This window comes from Notothenia rossii, assembly GCF_949606895.1.
Source record: "Notothenia rossii genome assembly, chromosome: 10".
Classification (NCBI taxonomy): Eukaryota; Metazoa; Chordata; class Actinopteri; order Perciformes; family Nototheniidae; genus Notothenia; species Notothenia rossii.
The window spans coordinates 35,631,784-35,654,307 of NC_136908.1; the positions used below are offsets into that span (position 1 = coordinate 35,631,784).

At 42.3% G+C, this 22,524-nt stretch overlaps 2 protein-coding genes across 6 annotated transcripts in view; both read right to left on the bottom strand.

The window, feature by feature from the left end:
- Positions 1-18,511, bottom strand: part of LOC307021608 (uncharacterized protein) — a 98,981-nt gene extending 80,470 nt beyond the window's left edge. The window contains exon 1 of the mRNA XM_079653865.1: positions 14,702-18,511. Coding sequence (XP_079509991.1) covers positions 14,702-15,070 — 369 coding nt within the window. The 5' untranslated portion in view covers positions 15,071-18,511. The remainder of the gene's footprint in view (positions 1-14,701) is intronic.
- LOC307021606 (zinc finger MYM-type protein 1-like) lies at positions 5,785-13,293 on the bottom strand. 5 transcript variants are annotated; one of them, XM_079653859.1, is made up of 7 exons: positions 8,726-12,109; positions 8,473-8,557; positions 8,175-8,306; positions 7,978-8,088; positions 7,764-7,885; positions 7,544-7,618; positions 5,785-7,248 (listed from the first exon to the last, which is right to left on the bottom strand). In XM_079653859.1, exon 1 carries the CDS (start codon positions 10,956-10,958, stop codon positions 8,730-8,732), a length of 2,229 nt encoding a protein of 742 aa, XP_079509985.1. In that variant the 5' UTR covers positions 10,959-12,109; the 3' UTR covers positions 5,785-7,248; positions 7,544-7,618; positions 7,764-7,885; positions 7,978-8,088; positions 8,175-8,306; positions 8,473-8,557; positions 8,726-8,729. The 5 variants fall into 5 exon arrangements, with proteins under 5 accessions (XP_079509985.1, XP_079509984.1, XP_079509986.1 ...); XM_079653858.1 differs by having other exon boundaries at positions 7,973-8,088; XM_079653861.1 differs by lacking the exon at positions 8,726-12,109 and adding an exon at positions 12,133-13,293 and having other exon boundaries at positions 5,793-7,248; positions 7,973-8,088.
- Positions 18,512-22,524: the final 4,013 nt, after the last annotated feature.

Below are 22,524 nucleotides of genomic sequence, written 5' to 3' on the forward strand. Positions count from 1 at the left end.
CATCCAACGACCGGTCAGTAGAGGTCAGGGGATAGAAGAGGTCAATTCTTGGCTTGCTCTTCCTGTTGTCATCTGAGGTATTCTCCTATTGGCCGGCGTCGTCGGGGGGCGGGTCCAATGCAATTCCTGCCTTTTTCTGTAGCTAAATTACATCATTCTGGTGTCTGGGGTTATTTAAACATTCCCTAATAAACGTTATTCAGCGGCAATAAATTAGTGCTAATCCCAGTGTGCTCAGTGTACAACATCACATGTCAGTTCACCTTCAATTCACGATATGAAAACGTAGCATTTCGCCAAATGCTAATGCTAACCGGAAATGAAGAATTTTCAGAATAAAAGTGTTAAGTTAATAGTGTGAACTTCCGTTTTTTTAGAATAAAACTGATTTAAATTAAATAGTGTATTTAATTCAAATTACGCCATATCAACATTGATTTTAATTTCTAACAGCCACCACTTGAGAATTGCCGTCTTTTTTATTTAAAAAATGTCTAATGTCAATCTTCAGAAACTCCGCGTCCCCGGCTCACAGAGGAGAGGTACGTACCTGTCAGCCAATAAAACACGTTTATTTCCATGCAACTCTCTGATTGGTCTGGTGGTGTCTTGCCTCTGTTGCATTCACTGAACACGGGAAATTACAATTCTGCCGTCCTCTAGGTAAAGTACGGTTAATGTATTGTATTATTGAGGGAGAATTTGTCCGGGGCTAAAGAAAAAACATCCGGGGCTAAAGCCCAGGATGCCTACCCCAGGCGACGCCCATGCCCCTTTCAGTACCGGTTTTTCCTTTTCACACCGCAGCGGCGCCGCCTCTTAGCTCCGGAATCCGGTTCACTTCCAGCTCCAAACAATTGTTGGTCTAGAGGCAAGAGCTTCGGAGCTATGAGGCGGCGTCGCTTACGTCGTCGAGGCGTGCAGGAAACTAAACCCATCTCCCCTGAACATGGGTCGACTAAAGAGTCTCGTCATGCCTGCCTACAAGCAGTAATGCTGAGCAAAGTGACTAGAAGGCAACCACACATTTATAAAAAGAAACACACTTTATAAAGTAAGGCAACACTAACCAGGCTTCGTGTGATTCTGTTTATTTGTACCTTACTTTGACCATCCGTTCACTGTTATTGATCATTGTGGAGAGCAGGCAGACGTTTTGTTTTTTATTATAGCAGCTATCGGATGGAATCAATACATGGGCTGCACAGGCTGTCGTGTCCGACTATCACAACTAGAATAATAATGAAAAATACGCCGGTAAAATGTGCTTGTAGAAAACGGCTTATGCCACAATAGGATAGCAATAGCAAGTAGTCAGTTTACCTTCGGCTGCTATGCTAACATCACCCATTTTATACCAGAGACACTTTAATAACAGCGTTGTGATGCCAAACAGCGTCAATTCAGACTGACACACATTCACTTAAGGGGAATTGGGGATATGTATCAGCTGCTTGTGTGACAGTCAGACAGTGAATACTTTAGAGAGGCCGCTCTAAAGTATTAGCTAACCCGGAGCTAACGGAAGAATAAACTCCCGTGGAAGAGCAGCCAGCACTGCAGCGGTCGATAAATGCCGCTGAAACATATTTATAAACAATGAACCACGGCACTCTGGATAAGCATAAGGTTGGAGAAGTCGTTATTTATTTAATCTGACTTCGTATGATTAAAAGCAACACAATCATCGACCCGACGCAGTCCCCCGTTGTTGTTGTTGTGAGCACCGTTGGGGAGCAAATCAACGATGTAAACGGTGACGTCATGACGCAGCAGCGGCTGCACCAGTCGGGCTCTGGGTGGTGTGAACAGAGCGGGAGCAGAAAAGGGAAACCGGAGCTGAACCAGAAAAGCTCTAGCTCGGAGCTAGAAAGGGAAAAGCGCTGGTGTGAAAGCCGCATCAGTCACAGAAAGTCCGAAGATCTTTTGCAGGGAGCGAAACGGCAACGTAGCTGCTTAAAACCTCTTAAGCCCGAAGCCTGTTTTTCAGGTTTCAGGCTCGAAAATGACATTCCCAGAACAAATGACCATATCTTCTCTTCTAAAAGGGTTAAATTAATAATCTTTTTTCTCAAAGTAATGATAAACCTGTGAGTTGGATGTAGAAAAGTCAGAATCAATATAGATTTTTTTTTATTTTAAAGAAAATTCAGATTGAACATGGTAAAAAACTGTAAATTATAGTGTCCGTCCAAAAAATATGTTGTACTTATAGTGAAAACCAGTGGTGGCTGGTGGAAAATATTTTTGGTGGGGCTATGGAAATGGTGACCAAACAATATTAGGGCGGTCCAGGGGATCGTCCCCCGGAAGTCATTTTTGAGAAATGACCACTTAAATTATGACTTCTGGTGATGTTAGAGGTGGGGAGGACAAATTGAGGCTTAAAAATATGAGATAATCCATAATCTTCAGTGTGGTTAGCTATGACCATCCAAAACTCTGCAACAGTACAGTATGCCCACACAAACTGCAGAACACTGGTGCTTTGGGAACACTCAAATGATTTAATTCCCATTTAAAATCAGGAGACTAAATATGTGTGTGTGTGTGTGTCATACTTGCCAACCCTCCTGCTTTTCGCGGGAAACTCCCGCATTTCTCCCGATTTCTGACAAAATCAGATTTACTCACGACTGTTTCCACTCTGACTTTAATACAGCTACACCATTGTTTGGTTTCCATGGTAGCGCGTCTCTTTAGCATCGCGCAACTCAAAGTCTGAGAGGGTGAGGAAGATGAAAACTGAACAAGAGTCGACAACTCGACTCTCTGTCGAAATAAAATACAGGTCCAGCCCACACATATGCTCCATGGTGCCACAGGCATTGCCCTTACAACTACAATAAGCATGTAAATGTTAACCTACAGCTCCGGCGATCCACTAGCACCGGAGTCTCCACCTGAGGACGCAGCCATCCTCGACAACTACTATAGCATCACCTTGGATACGAGTCCAAACAACTCACAGACACACAGGCCAGGGCGCTGACAGGGCGCCCTTTGAGCATCAGATCGGACGACGCTGATTGGCTGAAATTATGTTTCGGCGTCATAGTTTACAGATAGCAACAGTCAGCTTGTTGGCTGCTGCTGCTCTGGCTGAGGGCTCTTTCTTACCGCCCGGACAAGAGAGGGTAATGATACACGCTACGGCCAGGCAGGAAACATGTGACTTATCAGTAACTTTAGACATCGTAAAACAATTTTAAACGAGATTTTATTTTAGATTATACATTTTACTGGTACACCAACTATATAATATTTACCTTGTAAATAAAAAAATATATTTTTTAAATATATATTTTTATTTATTTTTTATTTTTAATGATGTCAAGCGCTAGCGCCCCTATAGGCCGGCCACCACTGGTGAAAACTAACCTTGGATGATGGGTTAGTAGACTAAAAGCTTTAGGAATCCAAAGTACAACAAATAATAAGTACCCTGTATTAAGATTGATGCAAAACAACTGATATTTGACCTTTTTAGACAGATTTAGCAAAAAAAAAATCTTCTGGGGCCATTTGGGTGGATTTTCCTTATCTCTGGCCCCCCTTCTTCGATGTTGACATGTGACATCTCTCTCTGACCGTTAGAGCCAATAGAATCCAAGGGAAATCGTCCCGCACAGACTCATGTAAAAAAAAGGTGGCATCTTCGCGCATTCAATCTCGATACAGAGCGTAGGAATGACCTGCTCTGCTATTTTAAAACGGAATTGCAGTTTTATTGCTTATAGATTATCAGAACATTTCAAAGGGGACACAGCCACATTGGATATTAACCTATGGATTAACTCCATCATCGTTGTTATCGTTTTAATGCCATTGAAGACCAGTTTTGACCAGACAAAACCAAGGTAAGCCATCTTAGCGTTGTAGGTTAGCGCCACATGTTTTGATGTACGTTTTTGTTGATAACGTCGCGAGTTTGTATATTTCATTGTTAAGGTGGGCACCGTTAGATTCTGTGTCTTTACGATCATAAACGATGTTTTGGATGTGCAGCTAGGATAAGTAATAAGGGAGCTAGGAGTGATTTTCGGTGCAGTAATAGACGCAAATGACGCGATTTCGGCCCCGGAACCGGGTCCTTGGGGCTTAAGAGGTTTTAATGGCTTTTTTTTTTTTTACATGTCTAGTAGTTTACTCCATTGAGTGTTTACAAGAAACACGTGTAGACTATATATGTGTTTTTGTTTTTTGATGTGACAAAAGTGACGTTACGCAATTCAGATGTGTGCCGCGCATGCGTACCTGCGTACCAGTTATGTGCACCACTGAGCATATTGGCTCTTTATTAGTCATTATAAAACACGTATTAATGCCTTATTCTACATGACCATATTCTACAAGTAATAAGCCATTAGTTGAGAGTTTTTCCTCAATAACCCTCTAATTAGTGCTTATTTATTGCAAGTAAGGAAGTGGTTGCATGAGTTTTGGTCTTAATATGCTTTGCTCAATATGGGCCTAATAAGGCAGTAGTACCACAATAATAGTAATTCTACCACAATAACACTTAACAAATATGATCTATTCTTATGTAACAAGACAAGAAACTATACGTGTTAATTGTGTCTAAATAACTCAAACCGCTATGATTATTTAGTATGCATGGTTAGGGGCTGGCGGAGGTATGGGCGTGACGCTACGAACCCCGGAATCATCACAACACGTGTTTAAACTGTTGCCGTAATCGGTGTCGCAAAGTATCAAGCGACAAGGTCTAGTCGGTGCTACGGACCTCTCAAACGCACATGTGAGTTATAGAATACTTTTGCCACGAATATTCTGTGATATTACGGGGTTTATATTGGTTTTAATTGCAACTGTGTGTGTTGTTCTTTGGCTCAACTGTTCATAGTGCCAATAGATATAAGAGACATAAGGACTGCCACGCTTGACATCGCACGTTTTTGCACCCTCGGTGAGCGGAGCGAGGTATGTTAAAGAGACATTGCTACACGTGGTTATTTGGTCTGTAAATTCATACAGTTGTGGTTGCTTTATTGATGTTTTGTAATAAAAATTAAGTACCTATGTCTGTGTTTATATTTTAGTTTTCCATTGCTTGAAAGACAAATAAAGAAACTGCATCCGTCGAGACTCTGCTGAGATTATTGCCGAGGGCAGCTACAGCCAGTATCACAAAGCATAGAGAAATATCTTCATCCCTTTCTCCCACACTCTGATCATGTAGGAGTGAAGCCAGAAAACTACACAAACTTGAAATTGTTCCAATCCGGGCAGCCTTTGCAATCCTTTAGAAAAGACACAGCTTCATATCATTTCACTGTAATTGATGGTTTACATTTGCTATTCCAGATTGCCTCACTTCACAATATAGTAATTATGTTATAAAGGAGCTTTGGAGCACTCATGAGAGAAGAGATATTTCACACCTCACACTGAGTCGTTGCTGGTGGCTTGATTCTGCAGCGGGGAGATTCTGAGGGGTGTCCTCGCCCTGCTGCACTGTGTGTCTCTCTCTGTGTGTGTGTGTGTGTGTGTGTGTGTGTGTGTGTGTGTGTGTGTGTGTGTGTGTGTGTGTGTGTGTGTGTGTGTGTGTGTGTGTGTGTGTGTGTGTGTGTGTGTGTGTGTGTGTGTGTGTGAAAAATACGAAACTAGAAAGACTACAAATCCCAGAGAGTAAGTGATGTCAGAACTGTTTTCCTCCACTAAGAGATAGATTATATATATATGACGCCGATCTTAGCTATCTATATAGTGCTGGCTAAGATAAAATAACTTTAACAAGATGCCTGTGTGCTTAGCACCAGGTTGTTATCATACCAGCAATGGGTCTTGCTCGTTCTTTTGCTTCCCGTCTAATGAAAGGACCAGGAGTGGCTGGATCAAGTTAGCTACCTAGCTAGTAGCTAGTAGTGATGGGCATTTCGAATCCCTTTGGGGACACGAATCTTTTGATTCAGTTCACTTTAAAGATTCGTTCACTGATTCGTTCACCGGTTCGCGAACGACTTCTGGTGATTTGCACGTTCTTGAACGATTCGTCTTTGTACTTAATTCGTTCAGTGAGTCTTCACTACTGCCGAAGTCCGTACAATAAGTTTGCTGGCGTAAAATGTATGATATTAAAACACATTTTACACCTCACCTTGTTGCCCCATGAATTATGCTCTGGGAATAGGCTACATATTATTTAAGAAATATAAATGGCCATTGTTAAATCTCATGCCTGACTGTGCCTGACTATACGATGTATTACAGCAGGCTAGCACGTTATACTTTCAAACCCATGCAAGTACTATGTGGCCTAACTTTAATCCCAAAGCATTAAACTCCATTTGGCCGAGTTCAAAGTGAATACAAAAATATATCCTCTACATCGGTGACGATTTATTCATATGCTATGTACCCATCTGTTTGTTTACCTTTAGCTAGCGGCTAAGCTAGTGGGACGCTACGGAGCCCAGCTATCCGCCCTCTGAAGCTTTTAGGGCCGACAGGGGGAGGAGAATACAACGCTGTGTGTATTTATCGCTAAGCTAGCGGCTAAGCTAGCTGGACGCTACGGTTCAGGTATCCGTCCTGAAGCTTTTAGGGCCGACAAGGGGAGGAGAATGTCCCGCTAACGCTGTGTGTGTGTGTGTGTGTGTGTGTGTGTGTGTGTGTGTGTGTGTGTGTGTGTGTGTGTGTGTGTGTGTGTGTGTGTGAGATGAGAGGGCTCTGATTACAGTCACATCCAGTATTTTTGGAGGGGCCCTAACGGGACCCTCCTCTTGAATGAAAGGGATAAGAAAAAAATAACTGTAGGAAACCGTTCTGAACTGTTTCCGCCAGTTCTTTAAGTTCGTCGTTCGCGAACTGCTTCTCTTTAGCTTTTGGCGGAAGGCGGCGATTCAAACAAACAAATCGTTTTGTGGGAGGAATCAGTTCATCTCGTTCACTTCAAAGATTCGTTCAAAAAGAACGAATCGTTCATGAACGACCCATCACTAGTAGCTAGCACGTTAGTCAGCATTACAGCCTTGTCATTTTTATTAGCCTTAACATGAAGTAACATTAAAGAGCAACTTCCAGGTTAAAGAAACCTGTGAATAAATGTGTAGGAAAATGATGAATACACTAGATTTTCCAAAATATATACAGAAATATACACTACAGTGACATCTGGCGTCGTTTTTGTAAGAAATGTTCACTTCCGCATAAAAAAGCCTCGGCACGTGACCTATACTTCCTCGTCCGCAGCCAGCCAGCTCCACTCCTCACCAAATTTGGGACCTGCAAGAAACAGCAAACAGAACTTGTACTCAGTATCTGTGTACTGACAAATATATGTAGCCATGTAGCCTTTTTGCGACGTAGTGACACTTAGTGAACAAATGTATCCGTCATGAAGGATGACTTAAGTCTCAAAAGAGCCCTAAGGCCTACCTGCATAACTGTTAATTGAACTTAAAAGATATGCAGATGTTTGAAATTAAAACCATCAATAGGAAAATCTTCAGCCAGGAAATAATCATAATCAAACCTTTTGTTTCAATCTGAGACAAAACAAGTTGCATAATAAACTCACAAAGTCAAGACGAAGCTCTCAGATATGATGGATGACTCAAGCATCATAGAAGAACTTCTAGCAGGTCAGGAAAACCTGTTTGACAGGAGATAATGGTAGCAGAGAATATAAAGAGACATTTATGAATTACCAATTGTCATTTTATCACACATATAGTATGTTTCTTCACATAAACATTTAAAGATAACCTTTAAACATACACATATTGTATTCCTCTCACCACATGAAATAAGCTCAGGAACCTAAAAGTGGCCCAGTGAATGGTGGAGGAGACAAAGCAGGTCCTCAAAAGGGGACAGAGGGAAAACAACTCCTTAGGCTCTCATATATAGGGTGGTCCACCTAAAAGAGACATGGAAACATTATCAAGTCTCTCATCATGACAAATCAAGTATGAATTCATATAACATTATAAGACACATGACATACTCAACAAATCATAGACTTCTCAAAAAGTGGTGAAGTGGAGGCAGTAAGGGAGCAAATCCTTGAAAATGGACGGAGGGGGAACAACTCCTCAAGCTCTCACATGTCAAGTGGTCAACCTGAGAGGGAATCGGATACATTATTAAGTCTCTAATCATCACAAATTAAGTATGATTTCATAAAACATAAAAAATGATAAACTCACCATACTAGAGGAGACTCAACAGCCAAACTTTGGTGCAGTGAAGGTAGAGAGTGGAGGCAGAGAGAGAGCAAGTCCTCGAACATGGACGGAGGGGGAACAACTCCTCAAGCTCTCACATGTCAACTGGTCAACCTGAGAGGGAATTGGATACATTATTAAGTCTGAAAAATAAATAAAATGTTTTCCTCTGTCCTGCACCTAGAGTTGAAAACTTTTGGGATGTGCGTTTCTTTCAAAACTTTTTTAAAATGATGACGTATGAATTTATACAACATTAAAAAATACATGATAAACTTACCAAATTCTAACAGTGGTCCCAAATGAGAGAACAAGTCCACATATAGAACAGAGGGAGAACGACTCCTCAAATATATCAGAACAACCTGTAATGGAGAATAATTGATCATTTAGTGTACATGATCACACCATTAAGGATCAACACATAAGCACAATACAACTTCTGAAAAGCATCATTAAAATGACAAAAGATGAATTACTACATCCATAATGTGTAATGTGTGATAATAACAATAATATTAAATATTTCTCGCCTTATCAGTGGAGCAGCTTTTTAAGCAGCTCACTCTTCTCTGCAAGTCTGTCTATCACAGAGTCAGAGTCCAAGGACATGAGGATGTCTTTCTCTGTGGCCATCAACATAAGTGCCTCCAATTGATCAGATGAGAGGGTGCTTCTGAGTCTGTTTTTAATAAACTTCAACATTGAAAATGTGCGCTCACAAGCAACCTGTGTGAGGGATAATGTAAGCAGGTATTTATAAGCAAGGCCTAGGGCAGGGTATGCATCTGTTAGCATGTTGAAACGGCGAAGTATCTGGTAGCAGCACAGAGGGCATTCTTTGCAGGAGCAACAGCTTATGGGAGTTATCTCAACCTCTTCTGTGTTGTCCTCCTCACCACCTGATCCATCTTCTACTGTTCTTGCTTTGTACTCTGCCAATGGGGATGCCTTCAGCCTGTTCCACTGGAGTGCAAAGCTTTTCAACTCGGCCTGCATATTTTCCTTGGTTGCCCTGCTGTCAAATCCTTGCAAGCACTTGCTTAAGTCTTGAAGGGCAGACTGGGGAAGAGCACTGGTGCAGAGCTGAGGGAAGTTTCTGGGATCCAGACATGCCAAGTCAGCATATAGATTGCCGTGTGTTAAAAAGCGCCTATGAATGGCTTCAATTGCTGTGTCCATGATCCGGTTATGCACATTCACCTCATAGGATTTTTCTGCATCATCCAGGGTCTCATCCTGAGCCATCTCTCCAGGCAATACTTTTTTCATCCTCCTCCTCTTTTGTGGCAGTGTGGCCTCCACTTCAATGTCCGTGTCATCTCTCTCTTGGATTTCTGTGTTTGTCCAGTTGACAAATGTGTCTGCTGCTCTTTTTACAGATTCAAAATCTCTTCCCAAGCTTTTCAGCGTATCCTGTGTCGATGCCACCATTCTGTGAGCAGAGAGGATGTCCAATCCTGCCGTCTGAAGGTATTTAGACAATGGAGAGGTATGTTCAAATATGCGGAGGAAGATTTGAGCCGTCAAGATCGTCTCATACTTGAGCAATGACTCTGCATATCCTCTGGCCATGACACGGATACATGGTTTCACTGTTGCCTGTTTCTGTATAGCTGATAATGTCAACAGCACATCAACGTACAGACCATCTTCCGGTTTTCCAAAGGAGCCAAACACCTTCTTCAGGGCCTCATGCTTGGCCCACCAGCGTGTCTCGCCAATAGGAGCAAGGCGTCTACGTCTCTTGTTTCGGCCTGACTCTTCCCACACTTTCATCCTTTTATATGACTCTTTGATGAATACCGCAATGCCATTGAGGAGCGCAAACAGGGATCCACTCTCAATAACAATCTGGGTTGTGTTTGCAAGCACCAGATTTAGTACATGTGCGTAGCACCATACATGCACCTGGTTTGGAGATTGTGCAGACAATAGTGAGGAGAATCCTTTGTATTGGCCTTGCATGTTTGATGCCCCATCAGTCGCATTTCCAATGCACATGGTCTTGCTGAGGCCCATTTTGTCCAGAACTTCTGACAGCATGTTGACAAAGGCCTGTCCAGTGGATGAACTGCACTTCAGCACTGCAACAAGCCTCTCATGAACAACATCAGTAACATACCTCATAATTATAGAGCATTGATCCTGAGAGGTGATGTCCTGTGTTGTGTCCAGCTGCACTGAAAACATTCCTGCTTTCTTGATATCACTGGCGATGTTTTTTTGAATGAGATGGTGAATTGCATCTACCACTGAGTTGACTGTGGTTTTGGAGAGTAAAGTTACAAGGGAACCTCTGCCTCTCGTGCCACCAGACAAATGCAACTTTTTGCTGTTCTCAATGCAGCTGTCCAGGTGCTCTTTTAAACAGAAATCATACTTCCCCAGTAGAAGTATGAGTTCCAAGAAATTACCATGATCAACTGTGTGGTCTTCCAGAGTATATGCTGCCTCATTTTCTGACCTCCTGTATGCAAGCCCCCTCTTCCCAAGAACCTTGATGACATCTATGATGCGCTCCAAAACCTGCCGTCTCTTTCTGACCTGCTCTCTGTGCGCCGACATCTGACTGCCACCAAACACACTGCTGATATCAGCACTGGCGGATTTCAAGAGGTAAGCTTCAGCACAGTTTCTGTGTACACTGCTTCTCTCATGCTCCTCTATGCGCTGGTGTATATATCTCCAATCTGACATTCCACTGATGAACAGACTGCTATCAGTTCTCTTACCGAATGCCATGCAGATGAAACAATACAGCATGTGACGCTCTGGACAGTACGTCAGCCACCTTCTACTGGTTCTGTCTCTGCTACAGAACACTTTCTGCACCACTGGATTGCTACTTTTTTGCTGAGGATGGTAATTTAAAAATGACTGGAGATTTCTCTGATCAGGTTGTGAAAACAAATCTGTTATTTGACTGGCACACTCATAGCTCTCAACAGCGGTTTCCCTCTCAGGTGATCCTGTATTTGGGCTGACACACTCCTCACTCTCTCCAGCCTTTTCCCTCTCAGGTGATCCTGTCTTTGGGCTGACATACTCCTCACTCTCTACAGCCTTTTCCCTCTCAGGTGGTGCAGTCTTTGGGCTGCCTGAATTGGTCTGGCTCTCTCCCTGAACTGACCAGCTGGACTTGCCCTGAACCTTTTTGGGCTGGACATAGGGAAAGCATTTATCATTGGATGGGGAAATAACTCAAAACCACAGAATAATGTACAAGATAAAAGATTAGTTCATATTGAACAAAACGTTCGCGAGCGTAACAACACTAGTTGCTTTGCCATGTTTTCATTATGACACTTGGTGTTTTCCAATGCAAAAAAGTCAGATCTTTGTGACAATACCTGAAAATGCTCAAGACAGCACTATACACAGCCATTTGAAAACTACAGTGAAAGTAACACATTTATACAGAAATTAAAGTTACACACAAATTATGAAATAGTTATCACCTCAGTAAACAATAAATGAATTGAAAGATTACAATAAATTCAATGGCAAATATTGCAAATTAATCTAATTATTTCCTATAGGTTTACTTATATTTTTTGCTAAAATTCAAAGTATCTCATCTGTATTTACAATACAGCTTGATTCTGCAGCTTCATCTCTACTTACAGCTCGTTGGTCCATGTGAACGTTTACTGTTGCTATGGCTACAAGAAACCGCTGACGTTAGCAGCTCTTAGCTAGCCTAGCTAAATCATCTGAACAATAAAAACCCATAATATCACAATTCGGCATATTTAAACAAAATCAACCACAACTACCAACATTCACAGCCCTTCAACTCTGGGCTAATATGTTGTCACAAGTAGGACTATGCAGTTAATTAGGTCACATCACATTCAATGTAAAAACGTTTTCTACTTTTTTTTTTGGACATGTCTCAAAAATGTAGCCTAGCCAGCCCCAGGCTAACGTTACTTACCATGTATGCCTCCACTCGCTCGTCTCCCGGCGCAGCAGCACCTGCTGGGGCGGTGACCACGGCACCAAATAGGTCCGTCAATTTAGAATATTTAGCAGCCTCCACCTCCAGAGACTTCAGCTTTTTAAGTCGCAGTTTTTCAGCGCCACCCGGGCGTTTCTTCTGCTTATCCATTTTCAGCTCAGCAGCAGCCCGTCCCGCGACTCCCACCCATGCCATGAGGTCCCGCCCCACCCTGGTTTGTGTTGTGATTGACAGCACTGTCAGGGCTCTCTGAGCCTGTCAGCCCATGATTGATTGACAATGACAAACAATAGACCAATAATATGTGTCGATGCTGGCAACACACTGCTAGCCCTCTGTAGCCAATTGGCCGGCCCAATTGGAGGGAATTTAGAGGGGGAAAAAAGAAAAGAAAAAAAAAACATTGCGGACCTGCCCACATTGGGTCAACGGCCCACTGGGACGATGTTAAACAGTAAGAGTGGTAGTCATATTTCGTGAACCCTTTGAAGAGTACTGTCACACCAGAGTCCTGCACGGGTCTGATTGTCAAGACCCGCTCCCGCCCCGCACCCGCGACGTGCAATACCAAACCCGCCCCGCCACCCGCACATATTGCCAATAGTTCCGCAACCCGACCCGACCCGCCGGCACAAGACCCGCAACCCGACCCGAACCCGCATAGCCTATATATAAGCAGTGAAAACGTGCAATTATTAACACACACAGTTGCATATTTGGCTCAAAAAGCCTGGGATGTTGGTTATTTTCTGCATCTAGGATGACACCAAAAGCCTCCCAGACGTTGGATTTCGCTCTTGAGGAAGAGTTATTGAAAATGCTGTATTCTCAGAGAGCTTCACCTCAGCCATTCAGAATGTGGCGCGCTCAGCAGCAGATAGATGCGCTGCAGAGGTTATGAATATGCTCGGTCCCGCGGGGGAGAGGTCTGAGGATTTAAACATTAAACTAAATTATTATTATTTAAATATATTTATTATGCAACACCCGCAACCCGACCCGCATCATCTTTGTTTTACCCAGAACCGAACCCGGAAAAAAGCGTTTGAAAAAATACCACCCGCAAATCACCTTTTTTGCGGGTCACCCGTCGGGTACCCGCGGATACCCGACCCGATGCAGGACTCTGTGTCACACTGGTGTGATCATTCGATAATACACAATTTAAGCCCAGGGGAGAAATGCTAACGCTAAATTAGCATTTGCGATCTTTTCTACTTCACGCTATCTGCACAAATGTTTGACATTAAACATTAAAAAGACCAGGCAGTTCAGAGAGAATCAAAGGCAGGCAGGCAGGCAGCTTTGCATGACATTCTTCTGGACGTGTTTCATTGTGGTGATAGTGAGGGTAAAGTCAATCCTTTTGTTGACAAGACAGGAGTGACGGCCATCTTGGTGACGTGTGTTGTTCTGCTAGACCGGAGATGTAGTTAATTCAGCGTTTCACACAAACAAATGAGTTACTTCACAGTTTTACAACAAATCTTATTTTTTTTGACTTGCAAAATTATCTTTTAAATTGACAAACATCATATGTGTAATTCGTGGCACAATTCAAACGGGATCGAATGATAATCTTTCTTTCTCCATTGACTTCAATACATTATTTTTCCGAAATAAGGTCCCATGGAGGTCCACCGGAAGGGGAGGGACTTCGCCACTCTATAGGCAAGCACTCCAACACATACGTGATAGGCTAAGGGGCAGGATATCTCTAAACAGTTGACCAATCACAACAGAGCCGGCTAGCTAACCAATCAGAGCAGACTGGGCTTTGGTTTCAGAAAGAGGGTGAAAAGAGGTGCTGCAGCACAGGCAGTATGAGAAAAATAAAGAGCTTTTTGAACATTAAAGCATGGAGACATGTCCCAGTAGAGACACTACATACACCTGAACACCAGCAGGAGAGGACTCTTTAAAGTAGAGACACTACATACTGATATACACATGAACATCAGCAGGAGAGGACTCTTTAAAGTAGATACACTACATACTGATATACACCTGAACATCAGCAGGAGAAGACTATTTAAAGTAGAGACACTACATACTGACATACACCTGAACATCAGCAGAAGAGGACTCTTTAAAGTAGAGACGCTACATACTATTATACACCTGAATATCAGCAGGAGAGGAATCTTTAAAGTAGAGACACTACATACTGATATACAACACCTGAACATCAGCAGGAGAGGACTCTTTAAAGTAGAAACACTAACTGTGCATACTGATATACACTTGAACATCAGCAGGAGAGGACTCTTTAAAGTAGAGACACTACATACTAATATACACCTGAACATCAGCAGGGGAGGACTCTTTAAAGTAGAGACACTACATACTTATATACACCTGAACATCAGCAGCAATATTCACTGTAACACTCGCTTGAGGCAGTCGCAATTTTTACAGGCTCCCACCACCTGTTAGCATCTGACATCTGTTAGCATCTAGCTCTCATGCTTACAAACATTTAGCCATCCCTGCTTATACAAGTAGTAGTTTTAGTTCTCTGCGGTCGGCGGAGGTATACTCCCACCTGTCGAGTACGGCTGTGCTGAGGTGGTTTCTCCCCGGAGACGTCGCGAAGAGACGGAGCGGCTCCGCCTGTTGCTGCCTGCGATCTGCGATCTACGGAGACCTGCTCCCAACTGTAGAGTACGGCTGTACTGAGGAGGTTTTTACCCCGGAGTCGTCGCGGAGAGACAGAGTGGCTCCACGCTTCGGGCTTGGCCTGCTTCCACCGGGCGAGGAGCATATTACCACGGCTGGGGCCTGCTTTCCACCTGTCCTGGTTATGCTGTTGCAGAGGCCTGCTCCCACCTGTCGTGTGCTGCGGTGTCGTGTGCTGCTTGCTGACGAGACCTTTCACCCCGGGGATACCACGGAGGGACCAGAGCGCTTCCATGCTGCTGCTTTCGCCTGTCCTTTGCTGCTGTGCTGATTTGCCCCAGGAACATCGTGGATACTGTTTGCTGGTCTGGGAAAATGGCCCATATCGGGACTCTGCTGTGCCTGTTAACTGTTTTGGACTATGAGAAGATCTCTAGTCATTCTGAGAAGTCTACTGGATTCATGTCTGTTCTGCCACCCGCAGTGGGCATCCCCTGCAAAGGTTCAGATGTGTTACACAAACAATTACCGGTTGCCTTGTCACAATCTGCTCGACAAAATATGTTTGTCTTTTTTGTTTTCCTGCGATGATGGTTCTTCAGGACTGCTTCTTAAGCTCAAATCACACTCTCGCAGACTTTTGCGATGATTCTAAAGTAGATGACAATGTATGTGTGTCGATTAAGAGGAAAACATGCCTGTTTTTTTTGTTGCTATTACTGTCAGGAAATGTACAACCTAACCCTGGTCCGCCCAGTAGTAGTAGTCATATCGCTACTCCTGCTGATTTTAAAGCCAGGTCTGGGTTGGGTTTCATCCATTTGAATGTGCGCAGTCTGTTAGGTAAACTAGATTTTGTCCGCATTTGGGCAAGCTCGACTGACGCTGACGTCATTGTTTTATCAGAAACATGGCTAAATAAATCTATTTTGGCCTCTGACATTGCCTTAAATGGTTATAATGTGTATCATTCCGACCGGCCTAATAAAGGTAGTGGCGTCGCCATTTATGTTAAGAATAAGTTTATTGTATCCACATTAGTCTCCAAATCTATCAGTAAGCAATTCAAATTTTTGGCCTTAAATATAGAAGTGGCAAAGGGGCAACAGGTCATGGTGGTGGCGGGCTGTTACAGACCCTCCTCAGCTGTCAAGGACTCCTTGTCTTCGCTAGCAAATCTTTTATCGCAACTAGACTACAAGGAAATAGTGCTATTTGGTGATTTTAACTGGGACTGGTTAACTGCAGTATCAGAGGATTTTAAAAACCTTTGTATCTCTTTAAATGTTACTCAGATTGTTGACAGTCCTACTCGCCCTAACATTAAGTCGCCTAATAAATCCTCCCTAATTGATCTGATTCTAACTAATGTTCCCTATAAATACTCATCTGTGGGAGTATTTGCGAATGATGTGAGTGACCACTGTGATGTAGCCACAATTAGGCACACTAAGGTCCAAAATGTTAAACCTCGTATTATCAGTAAGAGAGACATAAAACATTTTGTGGAGCAGGGTTTTGTTCATGATCTGTTTGGGTTTGATTGGGGAAACATCGATCTGTGTGCTGATGTAGAAACTGCATGGTCTTATTTTTATCTTGGTTTTATGGAGATCATTGATAGACATGCAACCCTGCGTAAATTTAGAGTAAAGGGACGAGACAATCCTTGGTTTTCTGCTGAACTGTCTAGTCTCCTTCATGAGAGAAACAAGGCCTGGGCAAAGGCTAGGAAATCAGGCTCAGAGGTAGAATGGCTGCGTTTTAGGCAGCTAAGGAATAGTTTCACTTCAAATGTCAAAAGTGCTAAGTCAAAGTACTATTTGTCAGTTACCACAGAAAACCTAAATAATCCTAGGAAACGTTGGAAAGCCATAAAATCGATATCCACCGGTGAGATCCGTAATGAGCTACTACCTCCGTGCATTACCACAGCATCTGGCACTATATCGGACAGGGCTACTATGTTTCATTGCTTTAATGAGCATTTTGTGTCCTGCGGTTCTATGTTTGATTCTGTCACTAACTCTGCTGCTGTGAACACCCCAATCCGTGACAATGTGGTCTGGAAAACCCTTTCAGTTTTACTCCTTTTACTGTTAATGTTGTTCATGAAGCCTTATCTAAGCTAGATACTAAGAAACTGGCTGGCCCGGACAACGTAGAACCTTTCTTTTTAAAGATAGCTGCAGATTTTATTGCTCTTCCTCTCACTACTCTTTTTAACCTCTCCCTCAGCACAAATGCAATTCCAAAAGTATGGAAGTCAGCTTATGTCTTGCCTTTACTAAAAGGAAGGGAAGCAACTATTTTAAATAACTATAGGCCAATCTCTAAATTATCAGTTCTGGCGAAGGTGCTCGAACGCCTAGTGAGTGAACAAGTAAAGGAGTTTTTATGTAAGAATGATATCCTGTCTAAACATCAGTCAGGCTTCAGAAATCAACATAGCACCATCACTGCGACAATGAAAGTGGGAATGACATTACGAGTATTTTAGATAATAAGCAGAGTTGTGCAGCTCTATTTATTGACCTTTCCAAAGCGTTTGACACCGTTGATCATCGCATCTTAAAGCAAAGGCTACTCAGTATTGGCATATCCAGCCATGCAGTGGGGTGGTTTGTGAACTACCGGTACCTCTCTGAAAGGTCCCAATGTGTTCACTTTGATGGGCTGTCTTCTGAGTGGTTAAACATTGCTAATGGTGTTCCTCAAGGTTCTGTTTTAGGTCCACTTTTATTCTCCATATATATCAACAGTTTAGGTGAAAATGTGGATGAAGCTACTTTACATTTTTATGAGGACGATACCGTGATGTACTGTGCAGGTCCCTCCATTAAGGAGGCTGGTGTTAAATTACAGGCTGTTTTTAACATTATTCAGACTCAGCTCGCTGAGCTTAAGCTTCTTTTAAATGTTGATAAAACCAAGGTAATGCTATTTTCAAAAGCTAAAAAGACACCAGAGCCTGTTTTAGATATTGTTACTATGCAAGGACAAGTACTTGACGTGGTTACCTGTTATAAATACCTAGGTATCTGGCTTGATGATTGTCTTACTTTTAAACTTCATGTCAATAACCTGCTTAAAAAGCTGAGGGTTAGACTAGGTTTCTTTTTTAGAAACAAGTCCTGTTTCTCGCTTGAGGCCTGGAAAAGGCTAGTCACTGTGACCTTTTTACCTGTGCTGGACTATGGTGATTTGTTGTATATGAATGCACCTGCCTATTGCCTGAACAAGTTAGATACCGCCTATCACAGCGCACTGAGATTTGTCACAAATTGTAAAGCACTTACACATCACTGTACCCTGTATGCCAAGGAAGGTTTGCCATCACTTACTGTAAAGAGGCTCAGTCATTGGTACACGTTTATTTATAAAGCTTTGTTGGTTAAACTCCTGTATTATATCTGCTCTCTGATAACACAGAGAGCTGCAAGCAGCTATTGTCTGAGATCGCATGATGTAGTATTGTTAGATGTGCCAAGAGCAAGGACTGTCTTAGGTAAGACAGCTATTATGTGCGCAGCTGCGCTTGCTTGGAACAATCTTCAGCAAGAATTGAAACTGAGCAATCTCATTCCTCTGCATGTTTTTAAAGCTAGGCTAAATGAAATGCTCGTTGATACTATGGGCACTTGTAAATGTCTATAACTATGTAAATGTATCCTGTAAATATAATTTATGAGGTCCTTTATTGTTTTATGTTTCATGTGGAACCTATATGCTGCAGGTCTCCCCTGAAAAAGAGATCTATGATCTCAATGGGAACAATCTGATTAAATAAAGGTTTGAAATGAAATGAAATGAGGGGAGGACTCTTTAAAGTAGCGACACTACATACCGATATACACCTGAACATCAGCAAGGGAGGACTTTTTAAAATAGAGACACTACATACTAATATACACCTGAACATCAGCAGGAGAAACTCTTTAAAGTAGAGACACTACATACCGATATACACCTGAACATCAGCAGGAGAGGACTTTTTTAAAATAGATACACTATATTCTGATATACACCTGAACATCAGCAGGAAAGGACTCTTTCAAGTAGAGACATTACATACCGAAATACACCTGAACATCAGCAGGAGAGGACTCTTTAAAGTTGATACACTACATACTGATATACACCTGAATATCAGCAGGAGAGGACTCTTTAAAGTAGAGACACTACATACTGATATACACCTGAACATCAGTAGGGAAAGGACTCTTTAAAGTAGAGACACTACAAACCGATATACACCTGAACATTGGCATAATAGGGCCTCTTTAAAAACAACAACTTTGACATCTTAAACACAACATTACTTATTGACCCTAACTCTTTCTGTTTCCCTTGACAGTAAGGTGTAAACTTCATAGGAAGATTCAGGAACCTTCTTAGCAACTATATAGAATTATTAAGCATTGTAAAATAAAGCTTGAACATTAAATGGCCGCTGCTCACTACTGAATTCTGACTAGAATAATGACTGATATTCTTAAAAAGGAAATTTTTTAACTGGACGAACTTCCTCAAGATTGTTGACATGATTTCAGTAGGGCAGCGATGGCCCTGCCACCCCCACCGCCCATCCTACAGTGTCTTTAGCTTATTTTGTGATTTCTTTAGACTTGGCTGTTTAAAGACTAAAGTTCTCGTTTTTATTAACTAGGCACTCCATATCTGTCTGTCAGTGTTTATATTAAAGGGGATCTATCATGCAAAATGCACTTTTTGATGCCTTTTATACATAAATATGTGTCCCCGGTGTGTCAGGGAACTCACGCAGCATCAGAAAATAAAACCCTCTCTTTTTTCCTCCGTACCCAAATCGCTAAAAACGGGGCTAAAACGGAGCTGATCCAGATTTGCGTCCGATATGACGTAATATCGGAAATGTAGGCTGGCTTTACACCCACGGCCCTATCAGAAACGTTGCTATCAGAAACAATGCCCGACTGTTTTCGACGTAATATGGTCGGTGCATATTTACATTAGAATTGCTAACACTCAGAGCTAAGCTGTACTGGAGAGCATGTGTGTGAAAAAGCAGGAAATAAAAAGAAACTCACCTTGTGGTATACCGGCAAGAGAGAAAGCCTTTGAGCTCCATACTGTTTCAGAAATAATCCTTGATAATCCATGATATGGCATTTCATCACGGCAGAATCTGCCGGTAGAATCTCCCGCATGAGCTCAGCCCCCTCTTCTTTTCTTTTTTTAGCATGATAGGTCCACGTTAACTTATTTCCTTGAATATATAATTAGCCTACATACATATTTCCATAATGTCTAAGCTTTTACTCTTATGCAGTTATTTTTTTTGCAAAGAAGGCAGTTTGACAGACAGTCCAGCTCCTGGGAAAAGTGGTAATGCAGCAAGGTGGAAGGCATTAAGAGCTTTTAGCGACACCCTAAGGCAGGCTCATGTGATACCCTGTAAGAGAAGGGCTAATACTTTACAGTCAGCTCGGTATTCACCAGAAGCTCGTGTGATCCACCTCAGATAAAGAGCAAAGTATCAAAACAGTCTGAGGATGAGCAGTGGGGCAGCTTCTCTTTCGAGTATCAGGCTCTACTTATCCACAAGGGGTTCACTCTGTGGTCGTATGGAGCACAAAGACAAATCTGAATGTAAACATGACGTTGAAGTTAGGCTTCGAAATGTGACAGCATAAAACTGAGCCCTGGTCGTGTCGTAATCCATGATACATGGCAATAAAATGTAGAAAATCCTATTTTGTAAAACATGAGAGGGAGTCAGCCTGTCTGATTGATGGAATTGTTACTGCGTCTACTTAACAGTCCTCTAAATTTAGCTCTGATTTGGTATCCCTGTTCATGGATATCTGGCGTGCGGCTCAGGCATTACCTCATCCCCTGAGCTCGGAGTGAGCCTGTGTGCTTGAAGACTGGAGAGCTGCTGTCATCCTGTGGAAATAGCAACAATTGGTATGTTGAACTGAGCTCAGCCTGAGGTGTAATGGCAAAACAAGCAAAGTTGTTCACATTTCGCTATATTATTAGCCACGCTGAACTGAACACGCTCATGGTAATACCTTTTCTAGCAGCGAGTGAAGAGGTCCAGAGGAGCCAGGTGGTCTGGGTTTCTTCACAGCCGCTGTCACTCCAATGGCTTTTCTTGCATTTTTATAAACTCTGTTGTGAATAAAGTCCATCCAGTCCATGTAATGAGATGGTGCTTAAAGTATGTGAAGAAAGAAAGAAGAGATGACATACCCCAGGGGTCGGCAACAGGCGGACCGCGGTCCGGATCCGGACCCAGACGCCAACCTATACGGACCCGGACGCGTCTATCGTTTTTCCAACCCAGTTTAGATTCAACCACGCCCACTTCCGCATTGATCGACGTAGCACTACGCGATAGCGTCATAGACTTCATCTTCGGCGGTCGCGGTAAAGCAGGATATTGAATAGTTGTTTTTTGTCTTTCCAAAGGATTTGTTGACTGAAAGTAAACGATCCTGTAATCCAAGCCATATCGAAGAGTCCTGAGATTGTATTACTGGTGTTTTATCATCTATAAATAGCCTGTGTGTATTCTCAAATGTCGTTTTCAGGACAAACAAATAACGTTTTAAATATCTTATCAGCTGGTGTAAGTGCAGATTATTGAATATAACCTTGACTATTACTGTGTAGCCTACTTCATTTATCTGACAGCATTATTTAATGATACTATTGTTTTTATATATATATATATTAGGGATGCACCGAATATTCGGCCGCCGAAAATTATCGGCCGAAAATGGTTAAAAAGGCCCTTTCGGCTTTCGGCCGACAGGGTTCTAGCACCGAAAAAATATCACCGAATGTCAGGGAACAGGGTTACGTTGGTAAACTAACGTGTTGTTGTGATGACGTAATCAAAAGGCGGTGACAAGCACGGCGCGCGACCATGCTCGCGGCTGGCTCACAGCCAACATGTCTGGCGCTTGGAGATATTTAAAAATATCAGAGAAAGAGGCGTAGATTGCGATTTGTAAAACGTGTTCAGCTGACATTTCTCGAGGGGGTGTAACTGCAAAGACTTTCACCACTTCGGGATTACTCCACCACTTGAAATCAAAATACCCGGACAAATATGCAGAGTAAGATCAAATCACAAGCACTGACAGCGAGAGACTGTTCAGCGCTGCCTCTCATGTGCTTGATGAGAAGAGGAACAGACTTATGGCTGATAAAGCAGAGAAGCTACTGTTCATTAAAAATAACCTCCCACTTTTCCTTAATAAGTAGACAAGGCTGGTTTATCATAAGCTTATCTAGTTCTACATGTCTACTCTATACCCACTTTCCTGAACAATTTTCAATGTGAGTTATAATTCACCATCTCAGGTTATCATTAGGGGGAAATGACAGCAGCACATTGTTCAATATATTGTAATTTCGGTATCTAAATGATACAATGTTGTTTACATTGCTCATAAGGACAGACCACCTTAGCTGCAGATTCTTGAAATTGTAATTTAATTTGTAATTGATTGTGGATTTTGTATCCAGTTTTCACTTTATGTATCTTTATATGAATGTTTACTACTTTGCTTATGAAATTGAATGGTAATTTCATTTGTAAATAGTTACATTCATGTGGATTTATCCAGTTTGCACATTTGTATGCATGCACTTTTAGGTGCATTTGTTGTTGTTGAAGGCCTGGCTGTTACAGTCTTTATTTACACTATTTTGTTGTAGGCCTACTGGCCTAGATGTTTATGCAGTTTTAAAGCA

Bases quoted from the DNA above. Each gene is read 5' to 3' on its own strand.
- LOC307021606 (XM_079653860.1), bottom strand. From the start codon at position 10,958: ATGCTGTATTGTTTCATCTGCATGGCATTCGGTAAGAGAACTGATAGC.